Source organism: Carcharhinus amblyrhynchos, chromosome 13 (genome assembly GCF_965287045.1).
Source record: "Carcharhinus amblyrhynchos chromosome 13, sCarAmb.v2.hapA, whole genome shotgun sequence".
Lineage (NCBI taxonomy): Eukaryota > Metazoa > Chordata > Chondrichthyes > Carcharhiniformes > Carcharhinidae > Carcharhinus > Carcharhinus amblyrhynchos.
Window position 1 is genome coordinate 35,748,484 of NC_137336.1, and position 12,035 is coordinate 35,760,518.

At 41.1% G+C, this 12,035-nt stretch overlaps 1 protein-coding gene across 1 annotated transcript in view; it reads right to left on the reverse strand.

Moving 5' to 3' along the window:
- The window catches only part of LOC145351841 (electrogenic sodium bicarbonate cotransporter 1-like), an 81,246-nt gene extending 70,310 nt beyond the window's left edge, over window positions 1–10,936 (reverse strand). The window contains exons 1-3 of the mRNA XM_080201538.1: window positions 10,662–10,936; window positions 4,564–4,724; window positions 2,118–2,270 (exon numbers count right to left, since the gene is read on the reverse strand). Of these exons, the coding sequence (XP_080057664.1) occupies window positions 2,118–2,270; window positions 4,564–4,724; window positions 10,662–10,936 (589 nt within the window). The remainder of the gene's footprint in view (window positions 1–2,117; window positions 2,271–4,563; window positions 4,725–10,661) is intronic.
- Between the last annotated feature and the right edge of the window lie 1,099 nt (window positions 10,937–12,035).

Sequence of the window (12,035 nt, forward strand, 5' to 3'; positions counted from 1 at the left end):
AGCTATATTAATGAGACATGAAAAATCATGGCACTGTATTTTCATTGCTGTTGCACAAAGGTAACGTCAGGACAAGTTCCTGCACTATCACTATTGTTGTATTCCTTTGGCAGCACATAACCAATCACAGATATAAGAACGGTCCTGTTTGTCTCCTTCCCTACATAGAACATAGAACACTACAGCACAAACAGGCCCTTTGGCCCACAAGTTGCGCCGATCACATCTATACCTACCAAGCCATAGAACTATCTGTAACTTCCAATGCCATTAGATCCCATATACTCATCCAGAAGTCTTTTAAAAGACCCCAGCGAGTTCGCCTCTACCACCACCGACGGCACCGATCCCACTCACTCGCCACCCTCTGAGTGAAAAACTTTCCCCTAACACCTCCTCTGTACTTGCTTCCCAGCACCTTAAACCTGTGTCCTCTTGTAGCGACCATTTCAGCCCTGGGAAATAACCTCCAAGAACCCACCCTATCTATTCCTCTCAACATTTTATAAACCTCTATCAAGTCGCCTCTCAACCTTCGTCTCTCCAGGGAGAGGAGATCTAGCTCCCTCAACCTATCTTCATAAGGCATGCCTCCCAATCCAGGCAACATCCTTGTAAATCTCCTCTGCACCCTCACAGTAGCTTCCACATCCTTCCTGTAGTGAGGCGACCAGAACTGCACACAGTACTCCAAGTGGGGTCTGACAAAGGTCCTATAAGGGTCCTACATTTTGAGGGTGTAACTAGAATAGATAAGAGAGAGCCAGTGGGTGTGGTGTTTTTGGACTTTCAGAAGACTTTTGAAAGTTCCCTCAGAAGAGGTTATTAGGCAATATAAAAGCACATTGAATTGGGGGGGGGCGGGGAGGGGATGGTGTAATGTGTTGACGTGGATTGAGAATTGATTGTCAGAGTGTGAGAATAAATGGGTCTTTTCCGAGTGGCAGGCAGTGACTAGTGGGGTACTGCAGGGTTCAGTGCTTGGGCCCCAGCTGTTCATGATATATGTAAATGACCTGGATGGGGGAACCAAATGTAACAATCACAAGTTTGTTTATGACATAAAACTGGACAGAATTGTGAGCTGAGAAGGATGCAAGGAGGCTTCAGGATGATTTAGACAAGTTGAATGAGTGGACGAACATGTGGCAGATGCAATACAATGCGGCTAAATATAAATCAATTCCAACTTCTGGGATTGCCTGGATCCACTACAGTTCGCCTATCCCCACAACAGTCCAGGCTATCTCTCTGGCCCTAAACTCAACCGTGGAACGCTTGGCTGACAAAGACACCAATACTGCCTATAAAGACTCCTCTTTATTGACTACAGCTCAGCCTTCAACACCATTATTCCTACAAAAAACACATCTCCAAACTCCATGGCCTGGGCCTCGACTCCTCCCTATTCGACTGGATTCTAGACTTCCTAACCCACAGATCATGATCAGTAAGGATAGGCAACAACACTTCCTCCATGATTATCCTCAACACTGGTGCCCCACAAAACTGTGTTCTCAATCCCTTATAGTCCTTATACACCTCCGACTGTGTGGCCAAATTCCTCTCCAACTCACTTTTCAAGTTTGCTGATGATAGTACAGCAGTGAGTCAGATCCATTTGTCTAGAGGCATACAGCTCCAACAGCACTGAAGAAGCTCGACATCTATCCAGGACAAATGCAGCCTGCTTGGTTGGCACCACATCCACTACCTTGAAATTTCACTTCCTCCACCAGCAAAATACAATGGTAGCAGTGTGTGACATCTACAAGAGGTGCTCCAGCAACTCACCAGATCTCCTTGAACAGCACCTTCCAAGCTCATTACCTCTAACACCCTGAAAGACAAGGGCCACAGAACATGGAAACACCACCAACTGCAAGTTCCCCTTCAAGACACACATCATGTTGACTTGCACATATATTGCTATACCTTCACTGTTGCTGGTTCAAGATTCTGGAACTTTCTGCCTCACAGTTGTTCTGAGAAGGTGACCTTCTCAGAGGCAATTGGGAATGGGCAATAAGTGCTGATCTAGCAAGTGATGTCCCACATTCCATGAACAAATAACAAAAAAGGGTATTAGCAAAGAATGGCTTAAAGAAATTACTTACTTGCACAAGAAACATTCATCCATAGATCAATCATAGTCTGCATTCTGGACTTTTTTATGTGATGTCTGTGCTTTCTAAGAAGGACGTACATGACCTTTTCCTTGAGCACATTTTTAAGATTGCCATTTGTAATTTCATTGCTGATGATTGTCTCTGAAATCAAATAAATTTTAAAGATTAAACCTGATATAGTATTTGATGCTAAATGAATGTCCCTAACAATTATCAAAAATTCTTTATTTTCTATGATTAACTTCATCCTTGAAGCCTGACATTTCTCACGATATTGTTCAACATGATGCAGTTGGCAGCTTGTCCAAATGACTATTTTGCACAGATGAGCCAAGAAAGTGAGTGCGCACAAGCCCCTCAATGTAATTTGGCGTCACAGCAGAGTCTGTTCCTTGCTTATTCCATTTTCTTTCACGCACTGGGTGGAATCCTATCCAATCCTGAGAGACAAGTTTGGAGGCTAGGGGAAGGGCGGAGGGGACATAATGAGGCAAAAGATTGGTAAATAAAAACTCTGCCACCTTTGCCTCGATTCAATCTGGGGATGAAAGCACCTGGATGGCCTTCCCATACCACTGCCATTGGGATGTTTAAGATGGCAATTAATGCCTGCTTAAGGGCCTCATCCCACAACTTCTGACATTCAACTGGCGGTAAGTGTGGGAAGTCTTACAGGCTCCTAGGGTGGGTCATTCATTGGGCACTAAGTGTTTGAAGGTGGGATCTGGTTCAGAACAGAGGGGCCCACCCAGATCCACTCTCCTGTCCTTGCACCTGAACCCCCCTTCCCCTATCAGTTTCTGGTCAGTGGTAAACAACAGGATATTGATAGTGGGGAATGTGGTGTTGGTAAGGTTATTGAAAGTCAAGGGGCAATAATTAAATTATCTCTTGTTGGAGATGGTCATTACCCGGCACTTGTGAGACATGGATCAACAGTCTGGCAGCCGCACATCCTGCCTAACTCACCTGAGGCCTGGGGTCCCTCAGCCATCCTTGTCATGGGCCTCTGGTGGGTGGGAGCTGCCCCTGTTGGCACTGCCTTCAATGCACAACGGCCAGTTTCTAACCGGCAGCTTTCAGGGGGCAGGGTTTCTTCCTCAGGGTATTTGATCTCAAGTGGACAGTGGTGGGCCTTCCCTAAGTGCTTGACTTTAATAAGGCCATCTATCCTCAAAGGAGAAGACACAGGGCTCTTAGGGCATAGGGCATTAGTGATTGATTAAATCACTGCAAGCATCTATTATAGTTTTATTGATCTTTTTATTTATTCATTCATGGGATGTGGGGATCGCTGGCTAGACCAGCATTTATTTCCCATCCCTAATTGCCTTTGAGAAGGTGAAGGTGAACTGCCTTCTTGAACTGCTGCAGTGCATGTGGTGTAGGTACATCCACAGTGGTGTTAGGGAAGGAGTTCTAGGATTTTGACCCAGTGACAGTGAAGAAACGGTGAAATGTTTGCAAGTCAGCATGATGAGTGACTTGGAGATAGTGTTGTTCCTGTGTGTTTGCTGCCCTTGTCCTTTTAGATGCTAGTGGTCATGGGTTTTAAAGGGGCTATCTAAGAAGCAATGCATGCTGTAGATAGTACACACGGCATATTGATGGTGGAGGGAGTGAATGTTTGTAATTGGGATGCCAATCAAGTGGGCTGCTTTGACTTAAGTGGTGTCAAACTTCTTGGAGCTGGCGTCAAGCATTGTTGGAGCTGCACCCATCTCGGCAAATGGTCAGTCTTCCAACATATTCCTGACTTGTGCCTTGGAGATGGCGAACAGGCTTCGGAGACACAGGAGGTGAGTTACAGCCATAGTATTTACATGGTTAGTCCAGTTCAGTTTCTGGTCAGTGGTAAGTAACAGAATGTTGATTGTGGGGAATTTGGCGATGGCAACATCATTGAATGTCAAGAGGTAATGGTTAAACAGTAAAGAGGCTCCAAAAGGGTTTTTGGCAACACACTTTCCTAGTTGGATGGCCTACTGGCAATTCTGCTGTGGCAAGTGGAAGAGGAGAGTCATCAGCATGAGGGGGAAGGAACAATCAGAACTACAATGATAGCAAATGAAAGGTATTCCATCAGGAATCCTTCTCCTCCCAGCAGTTTATACACTGAAGACAACATAACCTGCAGTGTCTGAGGGGTAGTCCATTAGGAGGCTGTATTTCTCTTGGGAAGTTATGTTGCCTAAGATCCACAATTAAATGCTGATTGACTGACAAATGTTCACATCAGACAGAAAGTACTTATTCTGCGTTGAAGTTCTGATAATACATTCTTATCTCAGAATATTACAGAGCAGTCTTATGAATATAAACTATTCCTTCAGTTCTTTAAAAATTCATATTAAAAAACTTTATAGAATATGCCATCCTAACTGATAAGTATAATTTAGTGCTCTATTACTTAATGCAGAACATTCATTATCACCTAATATTTCTTTAAAATTGCTTGCTTCTAAATCAAACAGAAGTGTTCCCCTTTCAATGCAGGTACGTAATTCGAACAAACTGTGTAAGGGCAATGTGGTAACATGGGGCTTGCTCCATCTTTCGCCTCCTTCTTCGATCTTTTCCTCAAACTTTATCCACCTGTGAATGAGTACAGAATTGGCATTAGTAATTGCATGGTCGTTATTCACTTGAAGGATTGTATATTTGCAGAATGAGTTTATACATTGGGCACATGTACGATACAAAACTTCCACTTCTCTAGTACTGTTACTACAGAAAAGCATTCAAAAAGCACAAGGAAACCTGGGCCAATGAAAGAGCTATGACAAAGGTGGTCTGTCAAAAAAAGTGGGTTTTAAAGAGTGTTTTGATAGAGAACAAAACGGGATTATTTAGGGAAGAAATTCCAGAGTTTGGGATCCAGACAGCAATGAACGGGCTATTAATGTTGGAATTAAGGGAGAGGACTGTCAAATAAACCACACTGTGAAACATGGTGAACTCATAGGGGAAGTTATTAGACTGAGAATGACAGGGAAGTCTAATCTATGGAGGGATTTATACAATAATAAAAGTTTAATTTTGAAGCGCTGGAAGGTTGGGAACCAATGTTAGCCATGACGTTGTTTGAATAATTGAATAATTTGGGGTGACAAGGACACAGTTGAAGGTTTCAACAGGAGATGGGCTGAGGTAGGAGCAGTGGACGATTTTACACGCAGTCTTTATAATATGGAAGGTATGGATCAGAAACCTGGCTCCAGATTGAACAAGATACAGGATATTCCATTCATTCTGGCTCAGACAGGGAGTTGATGGCATGGATTGGGATTTGAAATGGGGACCAAAGATGATTGTTTAATTTTTCCCACCATGTAGCTGATTTTACCTCAATAATACAATCTTCCAAGCATCACATAGCCCCCACACTGTGTTAGCGACCCAGACGAGGCAGCTGCACAGCAAGAGGTCAGAGATGCAATCAATTGGGAGGATTTTAAACACACACATGCAAAAAAAGGCAAAAATTCAGTACTTCCAGGTTGAAGTATAGAGCAAATGATCATGTGATGATGTGGCTACAAATAGGATGACATGTTGTGAACGTGGGAGTTCTCCATGGAATTATGGACTGAGTACCAACATGAAGTAGCTTCTCAGCTTGTGAATAAATTATTGTTACAAGTCCTTGTTGTCAGTGTTTCAGGAATCCAACACATTTACATGGTGCCAGGAGTTGGCAGTATGGCACAAGGACTTTGCTGCACCAGCCCACTTGTCTTTAATGATTTGGTACCACCTCTCCTAGAAGATTACCAATAGCATGAAACAGAAAGTAGTCAATGAGTTGCATTGGATGATGATATTGGGTGTCAAAATTCCGATAGACGAAGCTGCAGAATGGATTTTAGCAACGGTGGCTGCAGTAAATAAAGATAGAACAATCAGGATATACATTTACTCAGTTCACTTAAACAAGGCATTCTCAGACACCATCACCCTACGAAGATCATGGAGCAGATGATAACAGACATGCCAAATGCTAAGGTATTCAAAACCCTTGTTTCAAAATGAGGGTTCTGGCAGATCCTGTTAGATGAGGAATCTTTAAAACGAACCACATTCATCTCTCCGATAGGAAGATATCATTTTCTTCATGTACCCTATGGGATCTCCATGGCAGTGAGGTCTTCCAGCAATACATGGAGCAACTCTTTACAGGCCAACCCTGCAAAATTGTTGCTGATGACGTTCTTGTTTGAGGTCACATTATGTAGAAATATGATGCAGACTTTGTCTGATCCTCGACAGAATCAGAACCATATAGCTGAAGCTTTACCTTGTGAAATGCAGATTCAGGGTCAACCAGGTTCTGACATGGGTTGTCTACTCACAGCTGATGATCTAAAGCCTGATCCAGACAAGACAATAGCTATATGACAGATGGCCATTTCTGCAGACAAGCATGCTTCACAGCACTTCCTTGGTATGACAAATTATCTTTCGAAGTTCATTCTGTTTATAGTGAGGTCCCTGGAACTCTTTGTCAAATTCTCCACCAGGACATGGAATGGTGCTGGCCAAAGTACTGCACGGTGGTCTCCAACAGACTCAAACAAGCACACACAGCTTCATCCGTGCTAGAATACTTTGACTTCCGAGCAGCTGTATTTGTATCAGCCTAGTAAAAAGTCTGACAACACCAGATTTAAGTCCAACCAACTTATTTGATAGTACACTCACTAGCTTTCGGGGTTAGTCCCTTCGTCAGGTGAATGAATGGCCATTCATTCACCTGACGAAGGGACTAACCCCAAAAGCTAGTGAGTGTACTATTGAATAAATCGGTTGGACTTAAACCTGGTGTTGTCAGACTTTTTACTGTGTTTACCCTAGTCCAAAGCCAGCATATCCACATCATTTGTATCAGCCTCCCAGCATGGACTTGACACAGTCTGCATCCAGAATGGCAGGCCAATACCTTTGCTTCAAGGACTCTCAGTGACACTGAGACTCATTACACTCAGATTTAAAAGGGAACTCCTCGCTCTAGACTTCACCTATCATAAATTACATGACTTTATATATAGCTGTTCTACAACTATATCAACTATTAACTATTCTAAAACAGTCTCTTTGCACTGCTTCTGCACATCAGCAGTGCATGATGCTTGAGCTGCAATAGTGACCTCTGTATAACAATCTCAATGTTGTCTACAAAGGGGTAGGAACTGTACTTGGCTGATGTCCTTTCTAGACCCTTCTTACCTATTACAGACCAGGCAGATTGTCAGGCAGACATAGACATCAAGACAATAGAGGTGCTGTCCTCTTGCAGAATCCAGGAACTCAAAAATTCCTTACAGGTGGAAGTCACATGTAGACAACTGCACAAGATCATCATGAGAGGCTGGCCTGAGTTCTCAAAGCAGTTTCCCCGTGAGCCCCACACAGTCTTCACCATCAGAGATGACATGACCATACAGGATGAACTGATACTTTCAAACAGTGACTTCTAGTTCTAGATTCTGCCACAAGAGGAAACATCTTTTTCACCCTCACCCTGTCCAGTCTCCTCACAATCTAATATATTTCAATCAAAGGAGTCACCTTTTACTCTTCTAAACTCCAGTGGATGCTAACCTGCCCAGTTATTCCTCATAAGACAACTCACCCATTCCATGTATTAGTTCAGCAAACTTATGAATTGCTTCCAATGCATTTATAAGCTTCTTTAAATAAGGAGACAAACACTGTACACAGTGCTTCTGTAATCTCACCAATGCTTTGTATAAATGAAGCAAAACTCTTGCATTCAATTCCCCTCGCAATGGATAATAACATTCTATTAGGTCTGCTAATTATTTGCTGCACCTGCATACTAACATTTTGTGATTCATGTACAAGGACACCCAGATCCCTCTGCATGTCAGAACTCTGCAATCCCTCAATGTTGAGATAACGTGATTCTTTTTTATTCTTCCTACTAAAATGGACAATTTCACATTTTCCCACGTTATACTCTATTTGTCAGATCTTTACCCACTCAGATAACCTCTCCACATTCATTTATATTCTCCTTTTGTCCTCTTACTTACTTTTCTACCTATCTTTGTGTCATCAGCAAATTTAGTAACCATACCTTTGGTCCCTTCACACAAGTCATTTATATAAATTGTAAAGAGTTGATGACCCAGCACTAATTTTTGTGGCACACCATTCATTAAATCTTGCCAACCAAACAATGATCGATTTATGCTCACTCTCTGTTTCCTGTTAGCTAGCTCAATCTTCTATCTGTGCCAATATGTTATCCCCCTACATCATGGGCTTTGGTTTTCTGCAATAACCCTTGATGTGGCATCTTATCAAATGCCTTCTGGAAATCTAAATACAGTGCATCCACTGGTTCCCCTTTATCCACAGCATGTTACTTCTTCAAAGAACTCAAGTAAATTGATTAAACATGATTTCCCTTCCACAAAGCTGCCACCCATTGATTCTGTCTACACTTCCCGCTGCCTCGGCAAAGCAGTTAACATAATTAAGGACACCATACATGCCGGATGATCTCTCTTCCACCTTCTTCCATCAGGAAAAAGATACAAAAGTCTGAGGTCACGTACCAACCGACCAAAGAACAGCTTCTTCCCTGCTATTGTCAGACTTTTGAATGAACTTACCTCGCATTAAGTTGATCTTTCTCTACACTCTAGCTATGACTGTAACACTATATTTCACACTGTCTCATTTCCTTCTCCATGAACAGTATGCTTTGTCTGTATAGTGCACAAGAAACAATACTTTTCACTGTATATTAATACATGTGACAATAATAAATCAAATCAAATCAAAAATTATGTTGACACTGACTCATTACCTTTTTTTCCCCCCCAAGTGTCCTGCTGTAACTTCTCTAATAATGGCTTTGAACATTTTTCCTATGCCAGATGTTAAGCAGACTGGCCTGTAGTTTTCTGTCTCCTGAATAAAGGAGTTACATTCACTACTTTCCAGCCTAATGGGATCTTCTGGGAAATTTTGGAAAATTAAAACCAAAGCATCAACTATCTCACTTTCTATTTATTTTAAGATCCTAGGATGAAATCTATTAGGGTCCATCCTTAGCTCCAACAAATTGCTAAGTATTTGGTGATTGTGATCTTCTTGAATTCCATCCTCCCTTCCATCTCATGAGTTACAGCCATTTCTGGGATGTTACATGTACCTTTTATTGTGAAGACTGACACAAAATACCAGTTCACTTCATCTGCCAACTCCCTGTTTATCATCGTTAATTTCCAGGCTCACTTTCCAGAGAATCAATGCTCACTCTGTTAACGTATTTTTAAAATACCTATATAAACTTTTATTGTCTATCTTTATAAGGATAATTACTCATCATTCATAGTAATTACTCTTGGATTTACCTTCTCCATTAACAATTAGAGGTGTAATTTTACTCTAACACCAATTATCTCTGAGGAAGATTCTAAGATTGGACAGAAAAAGCATTAACAATTAAACTGTATGGCTTTCTGTGAGATTCCTCAGAGATAGACTGCCTTAATCATATAATTAAAGATCTTTTGCGTTCAAAATCTTCCCTTTAAGAATGTGACATGCTCTTAATTTAGTGTAAGCTAATTAAATTATTATGTTCAAACGGATGTTTGGGAGAATTTTGAAATGATACAGCTAATCAAATTCCACCTCTTAGTTTTTAAATGCAGATTAATATGGGTTATCTTGAAGGCTCACTGTAATAGCTCCACGGAGGTGAAAGTTCCGTCACCAAGTTACTTTATTTACACCATACATCTGTATACAGCCAGTTCTCCAGTTGCTCCCTGCTGAATGCAGGCTGGGAGTCTGACACACCTGCTTTAAATAGGGAGCATGAGGCTCCCTGATTTAACAATCAATTAGGACTCATCAGTAGTTCTAGCAAGCCAAACTCATTAGCCCGGCTGAAGTCATCACACTCAGTAACTTTAACTTGTGAACATATGAGCCAAACTGACCTACAAGATTCCATATTCTATCCCATTCTATGTTAAAATACTTGACTTTAGCTGTCGCCCTCATACTGTTACTACAGCTGGTGTAGATACATTTGTTATAGGGAAATGACATGGTACCTTTGCTTGATTGTAAATGTATAGGGTGAGATGACAACATGAATGGGCTCAGCTACAAAGCAGCTACAGTTTTATTGTCTGTCAAGGACGCATACATACACTACCAATGACCATTTGGGTAAGATATCCAGGTTTTAGATGAGGTGGAAGGAAGAAAAGGAATAAAGTCTCTCTATACAGGATAGAGGGGACTTTTCCAAGCACTGCAAAACAGGTAGCAAATAAATTATTTGAAAATAACCATTATTTTTTACTTTATTGGCTCTTTGATTATTTACCTCAACTGTAGATGCTTTGCCACAAGCCCATTTCTGTTCTCATCTTACTGCATGTTTTCTTTGAATTTTATACCAAAATATCATTGCATGCATTAATATATTTTTTCTTAAATTGAAATCCAGCTATGTGCAAGGTACATAAACAGATGACTTACCTTGCTGTTTCCTTCCATTGCAATTCTTTCTCATTGACATGAAAAAGTTCATCCAGCTCAGTGAAGAGAAGAGGGGCTTTGGGTTCATCCTCTTCACCCAATATAAAGCAGATTCTCCTGGTAGCAGGTGAAGCATTTGAAGTAAATATACCTCTATTTACTGCCTGTGAGACTATAAGGGAATTGCGGCTCTGCAGATCTGTTTTGCATACACAATTGTTGGCTGCTTCATCAGTCTTATGTGGAAGCAGCTCTTTTGTCTCTTCAGGTGTCATTGTTCAACTGGCAAAGCGTACCCTGAAATCTGAAATTACTTACTTCTGTAGTGAGTGCGAAGTACGATTGAAGTCTTGTCCCTTAAATGCAGTGAGCTACTGATTCTTAGCCACCAAAATTACTCAATACAACCCTGATGACAATGGAGCTTTACCAGTAAATCACAGATAAAACTTGTTCTATCCAGACTGTTGCAGCTTGTGTTACTGAAGTATGATATACTTCTGCAAAAAACAACAGCTTTCTCTTCCTGCATCCCTGAATCCTGCAAAACACCTAACAAATATAGTCACTAAATGTTCATGATTATGTTCCTTACTATTTATTTTTGTAAAGCAGGTGAACATATTTTCAGAGATAATATTTGGAAAACAGCGTTTGCTGATGAGACAGTGGTTACAATTTTGACTATATACTCAGCTTATTTAATAGTTTTCTCTTTTCCTAATGAGGAGTAGGCTGATGCTGGAGTGTGGTTCTGTAGGTTGCTTACAAGGGCTTCCGATAAAGCTATTCTCCATGAGTTGGTGTGCATAATCACTGCTAGCAAACTATTTGAACATGGGAGAATCAAAGCTGCTCTGTACTAATGCCCACTCAAAGCTTCTGCAAGCACATATTCCAGAAGGGATTACTGGTGATTAGGAACATACATCTTGGTTCTCTTTTGCCCATCTCAAACACAGTACCGAGGCTAATTGTAGCATGTCGCTGCTTTTCCAGCTGAGACTTAAGACATAACGGAATATGGAACCTCCAAGGCTGTATGCTTGAGATCCAAACCACCAATTCAGTAAGCAATTGCCGTACCTCCAGTATTGGTAAAAATGCTTTCGTAATTTTTTTAAATATATGCTTAGAAATGGCATGATGGAAAACGAGGTGATTGTTTAAAGGACACTTGTATCAAAATAAGGGGAATCATTTGACAAGAAGCATATTTGATATTACTAGTTTTACATTGGTGTTGAAGGGATATATTTCTTAATCAAAGTGACATTGGCTAGAGCCCAATATAATTATCATACAGAGTGCATAACAGAGTTGTCTATGTCTTGCAGAAATTTCTACAAACAAGCAGCTATGTTAACAGTATAA